At 48.0% G+C, this 24,659-nt stretch overlaps 1 protein-coding gene and 1 long non-coding RNA gene across 3 annotated transcripts in view; both read right to left on the minus strand.

Moving 5' to 3' along the window:
• The window catches only part of LOC135244560 (uncharacterized), a 67,230-nt gene extending 65,404 nt beyond the window's left edge, over window positions 1–1,826 (minus strand). Inside the window, exon 1 of one of the 2 annotated variants that reach the window (XR_010326997.1) lies at window positions 929–1,826. This is a non-coding gene — a long non-coding RNA (uncharacterized LOC135244560). The remainder of the gene's footprint in view (window positions 1–928) is intronic. The other variant, XR_010326998.1, reaches the window with a different exon arrangement.
• Window positions 1,827–5,780: 3,954 nt separating this feature from the next.
• anapc1 (anaphase promoting complex subunit 1) overlaps window positions 5,781–24,659 on the minus strand; it is a 55,391-nt gene continuing 36,512 nt past the window's right edge. Inside the window, exons 31-47 of the mRNA XM_064316964.1 lie at window positions 24,469–24,551; window positions 23,530–23,608; window positions 23,131–23,205; window positions 21,535–21,605; window positions 21,324–21,414; window positions 20,894–20,947; window positions 19,520–19,713; window positions 16,647–16,733; window positions 15,869–15,986; window positions 13,501–13,578; window positions 12,732–12,799; window positions 11,711–11,849; window positions 10,904–10,990; window positions 10,221–10,316; window positions 7,731–7,929; window positions 6,850–6,984; window positions 5,781–6,092 (exon numbers count right to left, since the gene is read on the minus strand). Of these exons, the coding sequence (XP_064173034.1) occupies window positions 5,962–6,092; window positions 6,850–6,984; window positions 7,731–7,929; window positions 10,221–10,316; window positions 10,904–10,990; window positions 11,711–11,849; window positions 12,732–12,799; window positions 13,501–13,578; window positions 15,869–15,986; window positions 16,647–16,733; window positions 19,520–19,713; window positions 20,894–20,947; window positions 21,324–21,414; window positions 21,535–21,605; window positions 23,131–23,205; window positions 23,530–23,608; window positions 24,469–24,551 (1,785 nt within the window). The 3' untranslated portion in view covers window positions 5,781–5,961. The remainder of the gene's footprint in view (window positions 6,093–6,849; window positions 6,985–7,730; window positions 7,930–10,220; window positions 10,317–10,903; window positions 10,991–11,710; window positions 11,850–12,731; window positions 12,800–13,500; window positions 13,579–15,868; window positions 15,987–16,646; window positions 16,734–19,519; window positions 19,714–20,893; window positions 20,948–21,323; window positions 21,415–21,534; window positions 21,606–23,130; window positions 23,206–23,529; window positions 23,609–24,468; window positions 24,552–24,659) is intronic.

A 24,659-nucleotide genomic window follows, 5' to 3' on the forward strand; every position in this document is an offset into this window, starting at 1 on the left:
AAGCAAGGTATGCGAAAACGTCGATTTTGGGAGCCGTGCCCAGTAGGGGGGCGTGGCCTCCGTAGCGCACTCGGTCTCTAATTCATTCGCAATTTGGAAAGTAGCCTACCCTTTCTACTGCTTATTCTCTATATAGCGTTAAACCTGTGCATTGTTCCCCAAGGAGCAATTGCGTCAAAAGCGGTGCTGGAAAAGTGGTCATATTCGGCGTGGCAGTGGGGCATTTGGTCCCAAAACGAGTTCAAACATGCGTGATTAGTTTAATTCCGGTCGACCGAACTGGGGATGTATAAATCCAAGACGAAAAATATCAGATTCATTGGTTGATAAATAAATAAAGAAATAAACGCTTGCGATTAAAGTAGCGCTTAAAAAAGCATGCAATGACACATGCAGATAGCTGAGGACGAAATATGACAAGAACTAACTCTGCGCATGTTTGAATTGTCTAACCGCAGTCCACGCTTGAAATTTCTCCCCAGATACAGTTCAACAGGTGGTGCGTTTAGATGTTTGAACACACCCCCTCGCTGCCTCCGCTACGCAACGCAACACAGACGACTACGTGACTCGACAGTCTAACCATACATTTTGAGCAGTCTCTCGTTTGAAAAACAAAAAGAGGAACAGGAAGTTTGACATACTATCTAGCGCATCACATTCCTCTTCCTCTTGAGATAAAGCAATATCTCAACCAACCGACCAGCATGCTGAATACTTTGAAATGTAGCCTAACGAGACCACTCTAAAAGCGCCATGAGGAATTTGCTTTGCTAAAACACTTTCATGAATGTGGTATTTTCTGCGAACATAAAATGTCTACACATTTTCCAGCTGGCACAATTATTTGAAATGAAACGACGATGAAGATTATTTCTTAATTTCTGCTCACAGAACGGTACTGTTTCTCGTGGGGAAAAGGACTTACCTTATACTCGTTTGATTGTTGTAGATGAGAAGCATCTTTCTTTTTCGTAGACTCGTTGTAAAAAGTGTTGTTAGGTTGGAGTCGCAACTTGAATGAACTCACTGGGGACCTAGTCTGAGTAACTCATGGTAAGCTGTCGCACATTGTGAAATAATGATATAATTAACCCCGCTCTCTGCTCGCCTTTTCTCGTTTGTCTTTTCCCCCCTCCAGTTCATTCGGAACTGCGTTCAGGTCGGTCTGAAGTCATTCACATTGGTTGGACCGCGGCTTTCCCCTTCAGTGCTAGTTTGTCGGTCACACCCACCCTATACACAGAACTGACAGCGTGTAGCAACCCAACGGCTTTCTAGATCACTGTGAATGAAGTTTCACTCAAAAGAGGTTGACGATCGTCCGCCCATTCCTTGACTTTGACGGGCCTTTCAAAATTGCATCATTCAAATAGGCTGCAATGACAGGGACGCTTGTAGAGCCGAGCATTACGTTGATCAATTGGCAAAAATTATTTAGATAACGTTTCACCGGAGAAGCATATCAACATATTTTTTTCTCAGTGTCTCTGTTTTAAAAACAAACGACAAAATCTTCTAATAACCTACGCATAATTTTCTATTGCTTTTTATTCTAAATTGCCAATAGGACAGAACACATTAGAATAATGTTATGACTACCAGTCCACGCGATTCAAAAATTATGACGGAGAATAAATGGCTTTTTGCTGCTTATAATAATGTCAGGAAGAGGAAAAGGAGAAGAAACAAAAAAATGCGTTCCTCACACGGGAGGCGATGCAGTGGTGACCAGTTTCACAGGGATACTGTTGTATTCTGAACTGGTATTATTCCTGTGTCCTTCCCTCCCGAACTGGATCTAAAACAAACTTTCAGCAGTCAAATGGAAACATGCAATCGAAATTCGTTCCCGTCGTGGAATGCACTTTTTTTTGCCCCATCTCGAATAAAGTTTGGAGGACCACGCCTCCATTGCTTTGCATAGTCAGATGTTGAGTGTAATTTCTTATGGGTGGTTCATTTGTATGCATGTGGAATTGAGTAATAAATCAGGAATCAATGAAACACGAGCTGAGGAATGTTCGACACATTTCCGCTTAGTGGCAAACTGCAAGGTCACACATTAGATCATGGATCTTAGTGTTCACATACCGTCCTTGACTATTTTTTTAAAAGGTCTGGAAATGGTGTCTTCATTATGGCCCAACTTTGTCATGAAAAAGTATCTCAAACTAAAATCCATTTTCACATATACCTTCCCCTGCTTATGCATAGCGCAATTTGCAAAATGTAAATGATTACATTATGTTAGAATGCACCTCAGGAACGACACTGTCGCAAAAAGAAGTTTGGGGAAACTAAAGCACAAGGCCAACACCCTCAGAGATCCTAAAATATTTTTGGGAATTTTAAAGGAAGATGCCTTTGGAGTTTAACTGTAGTGTCATTCTGGATTTCCATGTATCCCCAACTTGATTGGCAATAGTATATCTCACCACTGACATGTACGATAGCCCACTGCGCAGCATGTACTACCGATTGTCATTAAATCTCTCAGTTTCGGAGTAGTTTGGTAACTGCTGGCGTTCGAACTAAAACGGCTTTAAAACAGACACTAAAAAAAAAACTATCTTACTTAGAATGAATACCCTCAGAGGAAGCCCAATCCACCTGACAGGAGAGATAAACAGTTCTAAACAAAATCAGCAAGTCTCGCCAGAGCTTTGTGCGTTCATGAGAAAGCTCCACTCACTGCCCCTATGCCAAAGCTTATAGTAATTCGCTGTATCGCTGTCGCAAAATGAGACAGGTCCCTTGTGTGTGCGTATCACGCCACATGCGTGACGTGTCAGGCCCCGCTCCGTCTGCAGCCGGCTTTCTCCGGGCATCTGGGCCCGGATGGAGACTGCAAACGCGAGGCTGAGAATTCCTCAGATGTGGAAAGAATGGCATGTATGTGTACCCTCTGGCTGGCTAAACAAAGTTTTTTTCCTATAAACAGACTCAACCCAACCCTAGAATTCGCTCAAACACACAACGGCCCGGAAGCCTCGCATGCCTCTCCAACAGTGACTCTTATTTTACTTCAGAAAAGCGCAGCCCTTTGTGCGATTGTTCTCATTGACGCGATTACCCCGTAATTACGGGTTCAGATTTTCGCCACGCGTGCAGACACTGAAAGCCCACACGGTCACGTTCCCCTTCCACCGGAATGTCTCGCAGCCGGAGAGGAAGAGGAAGTAGGGTACTGAATGAGCAGCGCGGCTTTTCAGCCCCTGAGAACCATGCGATTATGGACAGGAAGTAGCATTCTCTTGAATGGAGTTCAGGGGAATTTGATGACAGCCCTTCCAGAAGAGTGCTATAATCTTTTTTAAGCGAATATCCTGGATGAAAATGCCTGTGTCAAAAAAAAGAGCTGCATTTCCTCACGCATATTCATTTAGATGGTTTCACACTTGTTCAGTAAGTTCCCCTTGCGAGATATGACTTCATTTTTGACTTCAAGAAAATTTTGGTGCTGCCAGAGCTTCATTCATTCGTTTATGCCTGTAGACTGCTTGAATATTCAGGTGAATATTCATGTAAAATCATTTGGTCTCACTGTATGCCCAGTAAAGTTATCCTATGACCTACATAAGGGCTGCCCAGCCCTGTTCCTGGAGATCTACCATCCTGTAGGTTTTCATGCCAACCCTAACAAACCACACTTCATTCAACAGCTAGAGATCTCCTTGAGCTGCTGATTAGCAGAATCAGGTCTGCCAAGTTTGGGTTGAAATGAAAGCCTACAGGACGGCATATCTCCAGGAACAGGGTTGGGCAGCCCTGACCTAGAATCTGGCTACATCTTGCCGACACCACTCCCCATTGACCCGAAAGCGAACATTCCAATCACCATCTTTGCCTTAACCGTGACTGGCGCATACTCTCGCAAAAGTTCCGCCGTGTTCCGTGTGGCCGTCCGGCGTCCCGCCACGCCAGGGGTGACATAATTGTCTTCCCGAACTGGCTAAAGAAATTTCCAGAAGGTGCGGTCTTCGGCGGGGGAGACCACGTCAGGGCACCAGCACACGCAAGTCGTGATGTTATTCGATGCCACCGGGCTAAACCCTGGGAGAGGAATGCAGGAAACAATCTTATTTGAGGGGGGGGGGGCAGATACAGTGACAAATGGGCTTCCTAAACGCACCATACGAACAGGTTAATCTTAATTTTCGAAACCCCTCTCTCTGTGCATTGAACGTGCTCCCGTAACAGGCAAGGTTCTGGGGCAAAGATGTCAGTCAGAGACTCAGAGATCTGAGACTCCCAAGCGTGTAATGCATAATGTCCAGAGGGTAAAATTGCTCTGACATATATATTAGTGCTATCGCTCTCTCTGGGTCCCCAGTGTTAGAGTGATGGTCACCCATGAGCAGCACCACGGGCCTACTGACGTGAAACAGGCACCCTTTAGCTGGAGCTGCCCAAAACATCTTTTCAGACATCCATCTTGTCAGCATAGGGCATTCAGTTTCAGTTTATGATAACAAGCTTAACCGGACACACTTTCTTCCGTTAGTTCCCCTAAGACCTAGATGAACACATGCAACAGTCAAAGGTGGACTTCACAATGTCATTTTCAACAGGATGCAGATTCACGTTTGGGATACCTTCACAGTAAGTTGCCTGTGGGAAGCGGGTCTGCAAACGTCTGGCAGCTCGCTCTAGCACGGCGCAGGCAGAAGCTGTGCCACAGGAGACGCCGGCCGTCAAGAGAAAGCCTCGAGGCTCAGCGCAGCGATGACAGGTTCATAATGCTGGGGGGTGGGGAAGGGGGGGGGTTGCAAGTTCAAATGCCTGGGTAATGCTCAAGGTGATCATATGCCAAGCTGTCGCTCAGCAACATCAAACAGGAAGAACACACACAAAGCAGGGGGGAGTGAGATGAAAGATCACAATCCAACGTTTCCTTGGCTGCCTGTGGTACAAAGATACCGCTCGATTATACAAGGCGCATGTGTAAACAATCCTTGATTGTAAATGATACATGCACATTAATGTTTCCTGATTATATAAGGTAAGGTACATGCACACAAACATTTCCTGACTCTATAAGGTACATGCACACAAACATTTCCTGATTGTGTCAGGTACATACACGTGAATATTCCCTAACTCTATAAGGTACATGCACACAAACATTTCCTGATTGTATAAGGTACGCACACACACACGCACAAACATTTCCTGATTGTGTCAGGTACATACACGTAGATATTCCCTGACTCTATAAGGTACACGCGTGCAAACAGGGCGTGTGAGCTCCTCAGGCCAATAAAACAAAATATTACTTCATTACAGAAGGCGCAAACAAAAAAATGAAAGGGCGCTGGTTCTGCCGCGGCCTTTCCCACGGGCCGTTTCCTAGGAAGGGTGGAGAAGCATAACCATGAACGCCACGGCAACGTCAGACGCAAACCATTCAACCCGCGACATTCATTAAATTCCCCATACGGATACAACTAACCACTTATACTGCAGAGCTCAGAATTACAGGGTTAGGGTTCTCTCTGTGTGTAGCATAATCTGGAGCCATCCAGCTTGAGAATGAGCTTGAGTGCCACATTACAGAACAGTTTCTATCGCATCCATGCTAGCTTTTAAGTTAAACGGAACAATTTTAAGATGCATTACAATACCTTTTGATGAACACTTTTAAAGAAAAATGTCAGATTCTGAATACCATCCTCAAAATGTTAAATGGCAAATGGTAAAGTAGCCTTGAGGATGGATTTCCTTGCATTCTAGGACCGAAAGCAAAGTTAGAACAAGAAAACATCGCTGCTAGAATAAAGCTTTAAATACACTTTTTTTTATTTCGAATTTAAATTCACATTGTACAAGAAAAAAAAAAAAGTTTTCACATACATACAAAAACATTTATGTGCATTGTTTAATTTTGAATGGCGTGTGGGGAGAAGACCCCGCGGTGCTGTGGAACCCCCGCAGGCAGCGATGGCGGACTCCGGCGGCTCAGAAGACGGGGGGGCCGGCCGCGAAAGCGTCGCCGTTCCTCAGCAGGAGGGGGGCCAGGCGGAGCACGGAGCGCACCGGGACGCCCAGCTGACTGAAGCTCAGCAGCAGCTCCGCAAACGTCCTGCAACCTGGAGAGAGAGCGCAAGGTCAAACACTGAACACTGCGGGGTGGGGTCAAACACTGAACACTGCAGCGCGGGGTCAAACACTGAACACTGCAGTGCGGAGTTAAACACTGAACACGGCAGTGCGGGGTCAAACACTGAACACTGCAGGGCGGGGTCAAACACTGAACACTGCAGGGCGGGGTCAAACACTGAACACTGCAGTGCGGGGTCAAACACTGAACACTGCAGTGCGGGGTCAAACACTGAACACGGCAGTGCGGGGTCAAACACTGAACACGGCAGCGTGGGGGGTTAAACACTGAACACTGCGGGGCAGAGTTAAACAGTGAACACCATATTTAGGAACAGTATAGTTGCTAGGGTCGTGTCACTGTCATTGTGCTCTTAAGCAGCTTAACTTGAACAGCTTCCGTATATACCCAGCGATGTAAATGGATACTATGTAAAAATGCAAATGCTAGCTGAAAGCAAAAGGTAAATGCCTGTTATGTAATACGACGCACAATGCGACTATACAAATTTCCTGTTCAGTATTCAGCCCTTTGTCAAGCCCGGACTTGAACAGCCTGTGGTGTTCATGTAAAGTAGGATGCACACCCAGAAACTTCAGCAAACACTGACAAACTGGCTTCTCTTGGAGCAGATAACTGGGGGGGATGACTCTGGATGGCGACATCAAATAATGTCGCCATCCAGAGTGACCTGATAGCAGTTCCCTTACCATATGACACCAACACCCCCAAACCTCATCACCTACCCTCCATGTGTGTTCCAGCCATTATCGCAAGGCAGGGGATGGAGTGGTAGACCAGGAAGCAGGCCAGCATGCTGGTCTCCATGTCCTTAGTGTAGGCCTGGCCGCTAATGTAGGCCCGCAGGACGTGGCTGTTATCTGTAAGGAGGAGTCAAAGCGGATGTAGCTTCCCTGGTCAGACCCGTAATACTACAGTACCATGAGCCTGACCAGGCTGCTCATAACCTTACAGCACTATGAGCCTGACCAGGCTGCTCATAACCTTACAGCACTATGAGCCTGACACAGGGCCTGCTCATAACCTTGCACTTAGCACCACTATGAGCCTGACCAGGCTGCTCATAACCAGCCTTGACTACCAGGCTGCCACCCTACTGACTATGAGCCTGACCAGGCTGCTCATAACCTTACAGCACTATGAGCCTGACCAGGCTGCTCATAACCTTACTGCACTATGAGCCTGACCAGGCTGCTCATAACCTTACTGCACTATGAGCCTGACCAGGCTGCTCATAACCTTACAGCACTATGAGACTGACCAGGCTGCTCATAACCTTACTGCACTATGAGCCTGACCAGGCTGCTCATAACCTTACAGCACCATGAGGCTGAAATTGCATAATTATTTTTAAAAATGCTTCATTCCAAATAACAATTCTGCAGATTCCTGGCAATGCTGTGAAACAACTATTCTCATAAATAGTCATAAAGGACATTTTGGTAAGTACTGTTTTGCTGTAACCCAGGTCTGTCCTGGGTGTGACCCAGGTTAGGCCCGGGTGTGACCCAGTTTTGTCCCGGGTGTGACCCAAGTTAGGCCCGGGTGTGACCCAGGTTTGTCCCTGGTGTGACCCAGGTTAGGCCCAGGCGCGTCTCACGCTCACCACAGAGCCAGCGGTCCAGGGTGTTGTCCACAGAGCACTTCATGACGGGCAGGAACTCGGAGCTGAGCAGCAGGCCCCGCCCCTCGGGCCTCCTCATCCTCTCCTGCAGCACGCGACACTCGCACACGTCCAGCACCAGCCCCAGCTGCCCCAGCGCAAAGGTCTCCGTCATCTCCCCCTGAGCCAGGCTCTTCACTGCCTGAGAGAGGGACACGCCCGTCACACACGGGTACACACACACACACACACACACACACACACACACACACTCGCACACGTCCAGCACCAGCCCCAGCTGCCCCAGCGCAAAGGTCTCTGTCATCTCCCCCTGAGCCAGGCTCTTCACTGCCTGAGAGAGGGACACGCCCGTCACACACGGGTACACACACACACACACACACACACTCGCACACGTCCAGCACCAGCCCCAGCTGCCCCAGCGCAAAGGTCTCTGTCATCTCCCCCTGAGCCAGGCTCTTCACTGCCTGAGAGGGACACGCCCGTCACACACGGGTACACACGGGTACACACACACACACACACATATATGCCTCCATTGGCTTAATTATAATTCAATACATTTTTGGAAGCCTCCTCAATAATTTTGCAAAGTGGGAGGTGGAGGGGTAGTAATGTTGACAGGAGAAGACCAGGAAGATCAAGAGGCAGAAGACAAATATCTTGTGTTGTCTAGCAAGAGAAAGTGTCGTAAAACAGAGTAACCAGTTCCCCTGACGACAGTGAAATGGCAACTATGATCCGCTGGTCTGAAAATGATGTGTATCTGAGAAAAAGCCCTTGCTGTTAACAAGAAGAAAAGACTCCAGTGGACCAAACACCATCAACACTGGACCAAAAAGATTGGGAAAAGGCAGATGCACATCCTTTTAGGCCAGCAGATACACAGCTTCACTATAGTTGAACTGGTTTCTCTCTACAGAGTTCTTCCTATAGTTGTGGGGCAATTTTACCACCGTTTCTTCTGCTAGTACACCACGAGATATTTGTCTTCTGCCTCTTGATCTTCCTGGTCTTCCCCTGTTGACATTACTGCCCACCAGCTGGACCCGTCCGAGTGTGTACTCAACACTGCACCTGGAGATCTGAAGCTTCTTTCTAAGTCCTCATGGGGAATAACCTTGCCACAATATGTTTACTTGGCCTTGCACGTCTAAGCCTAATGCTGCCTTTGTTATATATCTTGCAGCTTTAGTGCCAAATGTACTTACATTATAGGCCAATGGTATTAGGCGACCTGTGTTTTTAAAAAAAACTTAATGTAGATAAGATTTCAGTCAATTTAACCACCTCTCCAACTCCCTCCTACCACCCATGTGCAAAATGATCCGACAGATTCTAAAATTTTGTGGATTAATTGTAATTAAAGCCAAAGGAGGCTATTTTGAGGAAAGTCGTGTAAGATTATTTTAAAGTAAAAGTCATCTTTTTGTGTCATTGTAGGAAGAAATGGAAAAGAAAATGTATATTTTAGTTTGTTCTTCAATAACTGCGCATATATTGACTGCATTCTAATATCTTTCCCCTGTACTGTACATATACATGTGAGCGCACACGCATGCACCCCCACACACACACATGAATACTGTCACACAATACCTCCACACAACAAAACTCAACACCGACAACACCAATACTCAACACTCAACACTGTTCCACGCACCTGAAAACCTTCACACGCCACAACACCATGACAAACACGTTTTTGACTCTGATGAAGACGCAGTAGCGTCGAAACGTTGGTCGTGTTTGCACATTAAATATTTAAAAGAAGATCCGTGTGGCCGTCTGGGTAGTGTAGAGGTATAAGCACTCGCAGAGACCCGGGTTCAAACCCCGGCAGCGGTACTTGGTCAGACGTTCCTACGAACGCAATAGGTAGTCTACACCCTCCCCAGGCCAACAGAGGATAGCGCATCGACCAGGACTGTGATACACACGGGGAATTGGTATAAGGACTAAATTGGGGAGAAAATGGGAGAAAATGGCAAAAAAAGAAGATCATCCGTGGGCTCCAGTGCCTTTCCCCGGGCTAGTCCTTCTAAGTGAAGTTACCCAGAGTGCCTTTGCTGATCTGTGTGTCTATTACTGAGAGCACCGGGATTCTGGCGAAGCTGGCTGAAGCGCGAGTGTGTCTCTACAACTGAACCATGGCAAACACCTCAACATCCCTCGCACCTCAACGCTGTTACATAACGCAACTGTCAAAATGTCACATAACTGCGAGGCACACAGTCACACGGCTCGGCAACAATGGAAAGCGTCTGTGCCAACAGCACACGGCCGCAGAGAAGCTCAAACACGTCGCTGCGGCTCGACCGCAGAGAGCAAACACTGAGGCACAGAGGGCTCTGTTTGCCTTCGCTCCGGGCCCTACAGCCCGAGCCGGAGACACATAATCTAACACCTGTGACGGGCGGGGCCGCGGGCGGGGTGCGGGGGAGGGGGGGGCGGGACGGACGGCTGGCTCACCTGATCTATCGCTATGTAGGTCGGCAGCATCTCGGGGTTCTCCTGCGTCACGCACTCGTACAGGATGGCCGAGAACAGGGCCAGCGTGTCTCCTTTCTGAAACACGCACACACACACGCACACACACACAAAAGACCTGACGCCGTGACCCGGGGAGTGGCGGGGCGCGGCACCGGAGCGGAAACTCCGCCGCCGGACGAGGCCGTCGAGGAATTCACAAGAGACGAGGCGGCGACATTAAAAAGCCACGGTGAACAAAGAGCCAGGAGAGAGAGAGAGAGAGAGAGAGAGAGAGAGAGAGAGGAGAGAGAGAAGAGAGAGAGAGAGAGAGAGAAGAGAGAGAGAGAGAGAGAGAGAGAGAGAGAGAGAGAGAGGGAGAGAGAGAGAGAGAGAGAGAGAGAGAGAGAGAGAGAGAGAGAGAGAGAGAGAGAGAGAGAGAGAGAGAGAAGAGAGAGAGAGAGAGAGAGAGACAGAGAGAGAGACAGAGAGAGGACGAGAAGCAGCCTCAACACGAAAGGAATCTTTCAATTGCATTGAAATGACTGACTGGAATAGGGCGGGAAACAGCAGCTTAATCAGCCCTGTAACTGCTGTGTGTCTGAGTGTCAGTCCCTCATCCTGGGACCGCGTGCACGGCTACGGCTTTACGATGATTCGCGGTGGCAGGTTTACGATGAGCTCACGTGTTTCATGTTCTCGGCAGGCTTGCAGAAGTACTCGGCGAAGGAGACCAGGGCCGGGTCGGAAGTGAAGGTGGAGATGGCCTCGGGCTGGGGGGGGAACAGTATGATTAAAAACGCCCTGCTTCCTAAGGGAAGGGGGGGGGTGGGCATAGAAACGTCATTGCGGCGGTCTGCAGGGATCTCCCCTGGCTCAGGCCCACGGCAACACAAACAGACAACAGAACAGAAAAATAAACTGACATCGATTGGCTGGACGTCTGTGTGTAACAGGGGGAGAGACCAGAGGATGAAACACAGCCGAGTGCCCTGTTTCACTAAGCGGGATCGCGGAGTTAGCTGGATAACTGCATTGAGTAAAACCCGGAACCCTCCCAAATCTGGAACGCGGATTGAAGTAAAAAGAGCTGTTCCGTGTTTCACTCAGTGCAGTTATGCAGCTAACTCAGGACTCCAGCTTTGTGAAATACCCACCTGGCCTTTATTCAGCCAAAAACAGCACTGTGAACATTTATTCAACACAGGCTGTGATATGCGAGAGAACGCAATGGTTGCAGGTTCAAATCCATGGTGGGCCACAGCCATTGTAATGTTGAGCAAGGTACTTCACCTGCATTTTTTCAGTAAATATCCATCCATACAAGCGAGTTGTATCAAAAAAATTTTTTATTATTAGTATTTATTTTTAATCATTATTCTTAATAATAACAATGACAAGGACTATTTTTGGGGAGGGGGCGGGTCGGGTTCCAGTGGGCCTCTCAGACGGAGGCAGGAACAGCGCCCCTCGGAGCGAATCGCGTGCCGTACCTTGAAGGTCCACACCTCGGGGTTCCTGTTGTGGACGTTGGGGGCCAGCAGGCTCTTCCAGCCCCGCGGGTCGTCCTTGTAGGGCAGCTGTCCCGCTCGGAGCTTGACGTACAGCACCCCGTCCCGCGCCAGGATGGACCTTCGGGACAGAAACGGGAGCGGTCAGGAACTCTACACCTCTCCCAGGACCATGCTACACCCGGTCCCCATTACACACTCAAGCATGCCATTAAATAAATTTGTGATACCTTAATTTAATTATTTTAGGATTTATTTAGATTTTTAAACTCGTTGATCAGGAACTAATGTTCCAGTCGGTCTGTACTAATAATCTGTTTGCTAATGTAACCTGGCGGTACGAAAAGTAGCGCACAGAAAACAAAAATGGCTGCCAGATGGGAACACGTGCAGTAATGGCTGCTATAAATTTACTAAAAGTTGCCAATCGTATGGCGGTTAGAGTTCACATTTACATTCCATCATTAGCGGACACTGGATATTTACTCAGGTAACCCAGGTTAAGTACCCAGTGCATAGACTGGTTGTGCGCCGTTGTAGGTATCAGTTTAACCATCAGATCCAAGTGAACTATGCGGTGTTCCCTGCACTGGACCGACTTCTAGGGGTTTCGTCTACTGTCCTGGTTAGGTTATACATTGTTGTACGCGCCTGGATAAGGCGTCTGCAATGCTTATGTATGTAGGGACACAGCACTGCAGCTGGGAATCAAACCCGGAACCTTCGAGTTGCAGGCCCAGTTCCCTAACAACTACACTGCACTGCCACCCCACGCCAGTGCGGTACGGTAACGTAACGTAGTCTAATTTTAAGAAACGTAACGCCTAAAAACAATCCGAGGTCTCCTCGTCGTTACGTCCGTCACTCAGTCAGACGGAGTGATTTAGAAATGAAAAAGAAACTTCGAACTGAAGTCTTGCGACGGAGGCCGCTATGAGGGAGCAGTCAGCCGCGGTCAGCCGGCCTCCGCGGCGTCACGCGATCCTGCGCTTTGAGCACTCACTGCAAATGCTGCGTTCCTCTGCTGATATCGATCGCCAGCTCCCAGTATCTCGGCCCTTTGACTCTGATCTGCAGCAAAAATACAGCGCGCACAGAAACTCTAAATGAATGAGGACTAAAAACACCATGGCTGATGTCACCTGGGCAATATATATATATATATATACACATCAGGGCATTTAGGACAATACTGAGCCCACACTGACGAATGCCTATGAAAAGCCATTAATAGTACACTTTTAATGTGAGAAATGGCAAAAAAGCATTGAAAAAAAGACATGTAATGTCTGATATGACACATAAAGGACATTTAAGATTTTGTTCAAATTTAAACAAAAGCTTCACTGCATATTTTTCAGGAAATGAAGCAATCTCGTCTTCACAAACTATGTTCAAAATAGTTAAGTCACTTTCTTTAAAGGTCTTTGATTAGCCCAGAGGTGTGAAAAAAAAATAGCAATAGTGATTAAACAGGAGCATGAACAAACTGACCACAGTCTGTACAGCACTACTTCAGAGCACAGACTGTATTAAATGACTGCAGCATTACTGCAGAGCAGTCTGTATTACATTACATTTATTTAGCACACGTTTTTATCCAAAGCGACGTACAAAAGGGCAAATCATGGTCATTAGACAACTCCAAAACACAGGTACCATAAGGTATTTAATGTGACTACAGTACTACTCCAGAGCACAGTCTATTTAATTACTACAGCATCACTTCAGACAGGACAGTGGTGTGGCGGTTGTTTCCATGGAGACGGTACCTGTTTTAGGAGGTGGAGCTCAGGCAGCATGGTGGGGGCCATCAGCTCCACAGTGGTTTCCCCGTACCACTGCGTCTCCTGCCATCAGCACACAATGCATGTACACACGCACGCACACGCACACATGCACGTACGCACGCACACACACACATACATACACGCACACGCACACACACACGTACACACACACGCACATCACACGCACACATACACGTACACACACGCACACGCACACATACACGTATGCACACACGCACACATACACGTATGCACACACGCACACATACACGTACGCACGCAGACACACATGCACACATACACGCACACACACGCACACATGCACGTACGCAAGCACAGGCGCACAAGCACACATACACGTACATACACGCACACATACACGTACACACACGCACCCATACACGCACGCACACGCACACATACACGCACACACCACCTACAGCACGCACGCACACATACACGTACACACATGCACACATACACGCACGCACAGGCACACATACACGTACACACGCACACATACACGTACACACACGCACACATACACGTACGCACACACACATACACGTACACACGCATACGTACACACACGCACGCACACACGTACACACGCACACACACACGCGAACACATACACGTACGCACGCAGACGCACATGCACACATACACGCACACACACGCACGCACACACACATACACGCACGCACAGGCACACATACATGTACGCACACACAAACGTACACACGCACACATACACGCACACGACACGTGCCTACAACGAACACACGTACACCGACACATCACCACCACAGTGCAGACCCGCAGGCACACATGCGTGCACAGAGACGCACAGAGACACAAAGAGACACGGTTTATACTCTGACATGCTTCCTCACAAACACATCTGCACTAAAACACGGCGCTGACGAGCTGGGAAATAATTTTAGCAACCAACGCGGCATCAATCACATCCAATTTGTCATTAGTCATCTGGTCATTACATCACTAATTGCAGGACCTTTTTGTTTTAAATAGCACATACACAGACGGATAGAAAATGACCCCTCACAGAAGACATACCACATTAAGCCCAGCTGACATCTGACTTCTATTCCATTACATCACAGATGGACCCTGTCTCCACATGGCCTTGGAGACAGGCAGGGTGTCCCTCAGAGCGAATGGTCTGTGTGTGTGTCAGCGTACGTGCACGCCTGTGTGAGTGTGTATGTATTCATGGTGTGTGTGTGTGTGTGTGTCAGCGTACGTGCACGAGCATGCGTGTGTATGTATTCATGCGAGGCGTGTACATATGTATTCATGCTGCGTGTCTGTATATTCACTCAGTGCGTGTTTAGACGTGGCTGGCCTGTCTGCGTGTGCTTGTGTGTGTGCATGGGCATGTGTTTGTATGAGTGTGTACGTCCGCGCACGTGAGATTTGGCGACTACTGATGCACAAACTACCAGAAATGTAGTCATCAAGTTAACCTACAAGTTTAAACTACATGAATTTTCACAAAGCTTTGGTGGATTTGGATCGACAGGAATTGAATGTCAAAATGGAATGTTCTGGAAAGGACAAGAGGGGTGTGTCTGGGTGGAGCGTGCTCCCTCAGGACAAGGAGGAGAACACTAATTCGACACTCTCACCCCCCCCACCCCCACGGCTCTGTAGCCAAAACAAGGGAAGAGTAAGGGGGGGGGGGGGGGGGGGAGAGAAGGGCGGGGGGGAGAGCACTGCTCAGCCTGCAACAGCCCTTCAACAGACCCAGTTTATTTCCCCAGTAAGTCTCTGAAGTGCAGCCACTTTATACAATAATAAAACCCCAACCTCACATTGCTGACCTCCATGTCAAGTTTCTTTTTTGTTTGCTTATAAACAGAAGAAATCGGGGCCAGCGGCGTGACATTTATACACACTTTCCTGGAGGTTTAAGGAGCAACCTCGTTAGTCTAGAATTCCGAGAAGCTAATCGCTCCATTCCTAAAAATCCTGCTGGCTGCCTCCCGATCATTCTGCCCTTCCGTGTCTCACATTGAGTGCAGACGTTCGTTCTAATTCCAGAAAGCTGAGTTTCCGTATTTTGCAATTACAGCAAAGGCTAAACGGAAAGTGTGTGGCGTTCAGGTATAAGGTACCTTGTAGGTGACCTCCAGCAGGGTTAGTGTGTTGGTGTTGGGTGGTGTTCAGGTGTACGGTACCTTGTAGGTGACCTCCAGCAGGGCGTAGCAGGGTTAGTGTGTTGGTGTTGGGTGGTGTTCAGGTGTACGGTACCTTGTAGGTGACCTCCAGCAGGGCGTAGCAGGGTTAGTGTGTTGGTGTTGGGTGGTGTTCAGGTGTACGGTACCTTGTAGGTGACCTCCAGCAGGGCGTAGCAGGGCTTGCAGGTGTCCACGTCCACGGGGACCAGCAGGCGGGGCTCAGCGGCAAGCACAGCCAGGTGCCGCAGGGCCTGCAGGTGATACCTGTGGGGAGAGAGGTGCTTTAACCACACAGAGAAACACACTTATCCCTTCTCTCTCAGAGTATCTATCCCTGATCTCTCACAGAGTACCTAGCCCTGGACTCTCACATAGTACCTATCCCTGATCTCTCACATAGTACCTATCCCTTCTCTCTCACAGAGTATCTATCCCTGATCTCTCAGAATACCTATCCCTGATCTCTCTCAGAGTATCTATCCCTGATCTCTCACATAGTACCTATCCCTTCTCTCTCACAGAGTATCTATCCCTGATCTCTCACATAGTACCTATCCCTTCTCTCTCACAGAGTATCTATCCCTGATCTCTCAGAATACCTATCCCTGATCTCTCACAGAGTATCTATCCCTGATCTCTCACATAGTACCTATCCCTTCTCTCTCACAGAGTATCTATCCCTGATCTCTCAGAATACCTATCCCTGATCTCTCACAGAGTATCTATCCCTTCTCTCTCACAGAGTACCTAGCCCTGGACTCTCACATAGTACCTATCCCTGATCTCTCACAGAGTATCTATCCTTGATCTCTCACAGAGTATCTATCCCTGATCTCACACACAGAATCACTTGTGTGCCAAACACTGATGTGATGAACAGAAGTGCCGTCTCCGTGGAAACGGTCGGGTGAGCGGCGGCCGTACCTGTTGTCAGTGCTGTGAGCGGGAAAGTGGGGGTACAGGGCGCACAGGAGGGCAGCGATGGCCGAGTTCGAGGTGCTGAGGGTGTACCTGCCGAACAACAGAAATGACATCAGGCCTCAGGGTCATTCCGACCAGGCAAGGGCGGGGCCAGGGGAGGAGGGCCGACTCGCAACCCAAATACCAACCTCCCCCACCCCCCTGCGAGTTTGACTCCGCTGTGCTGCCAGCCCAACTCTGTATCTGTAGCCCCCTGAAGCTCTCCATTGTCTGATTAAAGTGAAACATATTTAATAGGAGGGCAGTCTGTCTGGAAAGCACATTAGTGCAGCTTTGCTCTGAGATCCGGTATTGGTCCCAGCGCACGGCTGTTGCCAGAATGTTACTTTTTTGGAACGACAGTGTTCACAGGAAAAGAAACACTTAATCACAAAAAACTAAACAAAGCTGTTCAAAACGTCTGGAAACAGTTACATAATGACAAGAATGTACTACATGTGCAAATGATATTGTCTGCTTAATGGACAAAAAAAAATTATCAAAGAGGACTGTCTACACGTTCAAGCATTATGAACGTCTGATGTCACTTCCTGCTTGAGAGCTCTCACTGTATGACTGGTAGGATTGATATAATCTTGTCAGTGGTGGGAATATTGATTTGACATCCTTCATTTGACACCAGCTGTTACACACAGCGGTCTCCTCACAGGGCAGGTGAACTGTTCTTCTCATTTTAATGTTAGAAAGCCAAACGCGGTTCAGCCACGGTAAGCAGGGCGGACTGTGCCCCAGGTAGCACTGGTGACTCACGCCAGCGCTGCTCTTGAATAGCATTCAATAGCAGAGCAGAGCGCTACATCAAGAGCTCACTCTCCAGATCCTGCATCAAAAGAACACCACTTGAGAGGGGTTGGAACAAGTGAGGGAGGCTTCACCCCAACTTTTTTTTTTTTACCAGCGTGTGTCTGCGTGTGTGGTTGTGTGCGTTTGTGTGTACAGTATGTCTGTGTGTTTGTGGTTGTGTGTATGTGTGTGTGTGTGTGTGTGGTTGTGCGCATGTGTATGTGTGTGTTTGCACGTGTGTGTGTGTGTGCTTGTGCGCGTGTGTACAGTATGTGTATGTCTGTGCTTGTGCGTGTGTGTACAGTATGTATGTGTGCTGTTGTAGTGTGGGGTATGTGTATGTGTGTGGAACAGGCTCTCTGTTGGCTGCTTTTTTTTTTTTTTGGTGGGGGGTTGGGGGGGTTCTTGGAAAAATCAGTCTTGCTCATGTTGGGGGCGTTCAGGGAGTTGCCTTGCTCACGTGTGGGTTTGTCTGTAACTGGAGCATAGCTGGCCTTTATCCTGAATGACTTCATCTCTGATTGGTGAAAAGCCAGCCTGTAGCTGGGGCAGGCTTGTCTCTGATTGGCTGAGCAGAAGCCAGTGTCTGCTCCTCATTAAAGCTCTCCTTCCACAGGAATGCAAGAGAGGAGGCGGGACTGCACCCTCTGCGCAACCCAGCAAGAGAGATATCCTTCTGCTGTAACCCAGCATGAGAGAGATATCCCTCTGCTTTATCCCAGCATGAGAGATACATCCCTCTGCTTTATCCCAGCATGAGAGAGATATCAGAAAAGAGCCGTTTTAAAAATGCCGATGAACAAGTTTGTACCCAAACACACTCATAAGGTGTAATCCTGAACGATTCTGAGGGTGCGGTGCTGTGCAGGGTACTGTTGTTCTTGTGGCTTATGAATTGTACTGGGGAGCACTCAAAAGGAACCACTTCATGACTAAAAAGAGATCGCGGTTAACTGACTAATCCGAGAGAAGAATACAGGTATTGTTCATACAGAAACAGGAAACTGTTGCCATTCCATTTCAGTTCAGTCAACTCAGAAATTTAACTGATATTCTGTTTAAAAAATAAAATAATATGTCTCTGATGACATATTAAGTGAATGAAGTTGGATTTCTATCATCTCTGTGAACTGATGGAACTGGAAAGGAAATGACCTCACACACGGAAAGGTGCTGCATATCACTGCTGCCATGAGTACTGTATTGTTGTGTAACGTAATGTGACATTTTTTTTCAGTAATGTAACTGTAACAGGAAGTGTATTCTAATGTGGTGTAACAAATGTAATGCAATGTAACTAATTTAATGCAGTGTTATGTAATGCAATTGCAATTCAGTGTAATGTAATGCAATTGCAATTCAGTGTAATGTAATGCAATGGTAATTCAGTGTAATGTAATGTGATGGAATGGTAATGCAGTGTAATGTTATGTAATGCAGTGTAATGTAATGTGATGCAATGGTAATACAGTGTAATGTTATGTAATGCAGTGTAATGTGATGCAATGGTAATTTGGTGTAATGTAATGTGATGCAATGGTAATTTGGTGTAATGTAATGTGATGCAATGGTAATGCAGTGTAATGTTATGTAATGCAGTGTAATGTAATGTGATGCAATGGTAATGCAGTGTAATGTAATGTGATGCAGTGTAATGTTATGTAATGCAGTGTAATGTAATGCAATGGTAATGCAGTGTAATGTAATGTGATGCAGTGGTAATGCAGTGCAATGTTATGTAATGCAGTGGTAATGCAGTGCAATGTTCTGTAATGCAGTGTAATGTAATGTGATGCAATGGTAATGCAGTGTAATGTTATGTAACGCAGTGTAATGTTATGTAATGCAGTGTAATGTAATGTGATGCAGTGGTAATGCAGTGCAATGTTATGTAATGCAGTGGTAATACAGTGCAATGTTATGTAATGCAGTGTAATGTAATGTTATGCAGTGGTAATGCAGTGTAATGTTATGTAATGCAGTGTAATGTAATACAATGTAATGCGCTGTAACGGCGAGACGTGCGTCCTCACCTCCCCCCTCCCAGGAAGAGCAGGCCCAGGGCCATGTGGTGCGCCATGTGGAAGCCGTAGTTCATCTCGCCGCTGGTGCGCTTGTGCAGGAAGCGGCAGAGCTGCAGCACGCGCAGGTTCCCCGACCCCGCCATCACCATGGAGATGGCCAGCAGAACCATGCTTACGCACGTCTGAATGTTGTAGTGGCCCGTCTGCGGTGGGGGGGAGGGGGGGAGGAGAGGGGTATTTAAAGCGCAGATTTGGGGTAACTGTGTAAGCAGAACCTCTCCAGTATTCCTGTGTTCACTGAGCTCTTAGTGCACTCCATTATATTCAGTCTTCTAACTGGTCAGGCACCAGTCTCCCAGTCTGCCTCTAAACCGGCTCGATTTGGAATCTTTTCTTTTTCCTCCCAAAATCTGGAACGTCCAACCATACCAGACCTGGGTCAAATACGTATTTGTTTTGGATTCAAATACTTTTCTACGCTTTACTGATCTTGTCTAGTGTATTGGAACCGATAGAATACTCAATGCAAACTCCGCCTCCTGGTCACATCAGCAGGCTCAATTACACCAGGCAAGATCAATAGAGCACAGAAAAGTATTTGAATACAAAACAAATACGTCTTTGGCCCAGGTCTGAACCATACTCACGTCACAATGCTCATCGCAATCTCCAACATCAATCCAGGAAAGCCTGGACAAGCAGGTCCACATTGGAACACACACCCAGTTACATTACACAGAAGGGGCGCGACACAAACAACATCTCTCCTCATAAAAGCGGGGTGTTTCAGGCTGGGGGTACACCCGGGTTACCTCTGCACTCAGGGGGTTAAATTTTATGTGTCGGGGGCCAAATCCAACTAACTCACTGAGTCATCTGGTGCTGGCTTTCCCACCCCGGGGGGCTGTTACCGAATTAGCCAGCCAGGCCTCTGGAAATGAGAGCCAAATGATGACTCCACCCGACCGGCCAGGCCTGTTTGCAATGCAAATCTGCCAATCAATCCTGACGAGCGTGAGCGTCAGAACACACGCAGGAGAGGATGCCAGAGGGTTTTTTCTCCCCACTGGGAGTTTTTTTTTTTTTTTTTTTTTTTACCTCATGTGCTCGCTATTTGGGGGTTCAAGCCTGGTGTTTACTCTTTTTGCTTCATTACCTGCCCTTTATTTTTATTTTTTTGCGAATCTGTAAAGCGTCTTTGTGACCGTTCTCTGTAAAAAAAGCGCTATATAGATAAAAATTGAATTGAAAATTGAGTTCCAGGCAATCTGCTTTTAGGCAACTCAGGCCATTATAAAGCGTCTTAAGCCTTTCTGGTCATCTTAATCAAATCATTTAATCGATGTGATCGGGTGAAGAACTGTGAGGGGGGGCTGTACTCACCACGGTAGCCGCGGTTGTTGTCAGGCACTCCATGAAGGTCCTGGCGAAGCGGTACTGTGGAGAAACGACAGCACACGGTACAGCGACACCGCCCGAGAGCCTTACTGGGGGGGGGGGTGTCAGTGCAAGGTTGTGTTCTATCCCAGCACTAAGACACTGGATTCAGCTAATTAACTAATCATGGCCTCCAATAAAGACCCTGATAAGCGGAATCTGTTATGTTAGTGCAGGGCTGAAAGGAAAACCAGCACCCACACCGGCCCTTTTTCGGATATGATCAGATGCACCGTCATAGGGATACAGAGGGTTAGACGGGAGGCGGGGCTGGAGATGGGACGAGGGACGGGACAGGGGACGGGACGGGACGGGACGGGACGGGACGGGACAGGGCGGGACGGGGGACGGGACAGGGGACAGGGTGGGCTCTTACCAGACAGTCGAAAGCATCGGAGTTGGCGGACCCGGCGAAACGGAACCCCACGGCCATGCAGGCCCCGGCGATGATGTAGTCATGGGCCTGGCTGCAGAGGACATAACCGCGTGCAGAGTTAGCGCTTGCACCCGCCATCATCATCCCCCCCCACTCTCACAAGCCTTTGCACCAGCATGCACGCCTGCGTTCCGGTCGGGTCCAAACTCACGCTAGAGTCTCTATGTTCAGATCCTCCGAGACCGGCCCTTCTTCCTGCCACACGAGGTTCTCCTGGATGATCTAGGGTTACACATAATAATAAAGCCATTATAATAATATTCCTTACACCGCCAGTGCCAGTACAGGACTATTTTTAGGGCATGCAGTACAGGTAGGCTTGTATGAAATTTCCACGCAGACCTGGGAACTGCATTGATTACAATCTCCAAATTATCTCTGGTGCATGAAGGTTCTAATACAGTATTAAACGAGTTTTAAAGTAAGACTATAAAAAGGCAAAACAAACATGTGTGAAAATATGGCAAAAGGGATTCTAAAGACTGTAGTGCAGAACACTAACACCTGGGACAGTCACTGAAGTTCATACAAACACACTGTAATGGACAGAAATAGTGGCACCAAAGACTGCACATTGTGTATTACACGAGACAAAACTGCTCATTACATTAATCACTCAACACACGCTCTTATCCAGAGTGACTTACAAAACTGCAGAACATCAGCTTAATTGCTTTATTAACAAACCGCAGGAGGTGCATCACCTAGTCAAACTAATGAAGTCCTCCTACAAGCGTCAATCTGGCTGGTACATTGTGCAGCTGGGGTGGAGACTTTGTAAAAGCAGTTAATAAGCTACAGTCACCATGTCTGCACAGAACACTATACTGCTGGTTTAAATGCTATCAAGGCAACACGAAACGTACCGTACACAGTATGACTCAAAAATGTGTACATGATCTAGAAATCAATAGAACAGATCTCTATATCAGTTCATAATCTAGTATTCAAAATCAGATTAAACGTGCAAGATAGCATACAAACAAACTAGCAAAGCTGAATTTGACTGAAATGTCTGACCTCACAGCAGACAAAAATATTGAGAGTGCACTGTCAAAGCTCGATTCACTCACGTATACATGTCTAGTGAGCTAGACCCAATGGAGTCACACGTCAGAAGGTGCTCAACACTGGCCCTGAGGGGCCACAGTGCCTGCTGAAGGGTCCCTCAGCCCTCGAGTCCTGTCGAGGAGCCAGCGGGGCTCTGCTGGGCTTCCTTTTCAGACAGCCAGGCCAAACGGAGCTCTGTTAGCGAGGGTGAAAAGCTGCAGGGGATGCAGCCTTTGCAGCTCCATGTCAGGAGGAGCTCAGACGGTCAGGAGGAGCTCAGACGGTCAGGAGGAGCTGACACTGTCAGAAGGAGCTCAGACTGTCAGAAGGAGCTCAGATGCTCAGAAGGAGCTCACACTGTCAGAAGGAGCTCAGACGGTCAGGAGGAGCTCACACTGTCAGAAGGAGCTCACATTGTCAGAAGGAGCTCACACTGTCAGAAGGAGCTCAGACGGCCAGAAGGAGCTCACACTGTCAGAAGGAGCTCACACTGTCAGAAGGAGCTCAGACGGTCAGGAGGATCTCACACTGTCAGAAGGAGCTCACACTGTCAGAAGGAGCTCAGATGGCCAGAAGGAGCTGACACTGTCAGAAGGAGCTCACACTGTCAGAAGGAGCTCAGATGCTCAGAAGGAGCTCAGATGCTCAGAAGGAGCTCAGATGCTCAGAAGGAGCTCAGACGTTGGGTCGCACTCACCTGAGGCACGTTGCTGTTGACCCAATCAGAGTTGGGCACGATCTCATCCCACATGATGAGGCAGCGGGCCAGAGTCTGTGGGGAAAAGAGTGCGTCACACGTCACACCTCAGCCGCTTCTACAATCTCACCGCCATTTTCACCCCATTCCCGTCGCCCAATCAGTGCCCCGGCTCTTCGCCGCAACACAAACTCCTCTGTCAATGCGGGAGAGAGAAGGAAAGCACCAGGGAATTGAACCTGCAACCAACGAGAGCTGTGAGCACAGTTCACTGACCACTGCACTGACCACTGCACTGCCGCCTGTGTGTGATGTCACAGCTGCAGGGTCTTAACAGGGCAGGAGGCAACACCGCACGTGCGTCACTCAAACCGCCCGAGGGCCGAGCGCCCCACTCACCCTCAGCAGCAGGAACTCGGGTTTGATGAAGTCCAATAGGAACATGGTGTCCGGAGCCTGCAGCCAATCAGCGATAGACCTGGGGGAGAGCAGCAGAGGCGTTACGAGGCGCTGCACCCAGAGGTCACGGGGTCACCGGACGGCCAGATGGAGGGATTGATTTTAATGGAGGCAGGGCCAAAATTTCAGCGGGGGGGGGGAAGCTGAGGGAATCCTTGAGCCTGGGCTAACCACTATCAGCCAGGAACAAGTTAAGGCTGTCATGAAATTGTAGATGTAAAAGAATTCCGCCCCCTTTTCTCCAAATTTGGAAGGTCTCGATTCTTATTTTTTTTTTTTACATACAGTAAGAGCTGGATAAATAATGAAGAAATGCAGATCAACTACCTTGCTCAAGGGCACAAAAGCAGTGTCCCGACAATGGGAACTAGCTAGGCTTGAGTGTGGCAGGAAAGGCAAAAGGAGATTAAAATCTGAAGCGGGACTGAACTGGGACAAGAAGCAAACATGGCCCTAGGTGGCCAAAATAGCTTCATACACCCAAAACATCCCGATACAGGAAGGAATAAAATAAATATTGAAAATACCGTTGTCGGGTTTGCTAGAGTTCTGTACACAGGATTAGCAATGGTTTGATAACATAACATAACATAATGATGAGAACAGGCCATTCAGCCCAACAATGCCCGCCGTTTTCCTGACTGAATTGTACCTAGTGCTCAGGAAAATGGCGGGCACTGTTATGTCACATGACTTTATGTTGATGAGTGGAACAGTAGGAAACACAGACAGGAACTGAATCACGGAACTGAACCTCTTGCGGTACGTTACGGCTCACCAGCGAAAGTTGCTGGTTACACACGGTGTAAACAGGAAAGTGACAAATGTTTTCAATCCCCACCCAGGGAGAGAGAGAGAGATCCCAGAATGCACTCCTACCTGTTGTTGGTTTTCAGGTAGATCATGGCCAAAGCCAGAGTCGCACCAGGACAGGTGACGTCCACATTTATGGTGTCACCCTCCTGTTACGAACACAGAGACGGACACAAAATTTAAGAGGCCATTTCGCTTTGATAGTCATCCGACAAATGAACAGCCGTTTCAGATGAAGCTCTGAACACAAGGGAATG

This window comes from Anguilla rostrata, chromosome 18, assembly GCF_018555375.3.
Source record: "Anguilla rostrata isolate EN2019 chromosome 18, ASM1855537v3, whole genome shotgun sequence".
In the NCBI taxonomy this organism is placed as follows: Eukaryota; Metazoa; Chordata; class Actinopteri; order Anguilliformes; family Anguillidae; genus Anguilla; species Anguilla rostrata.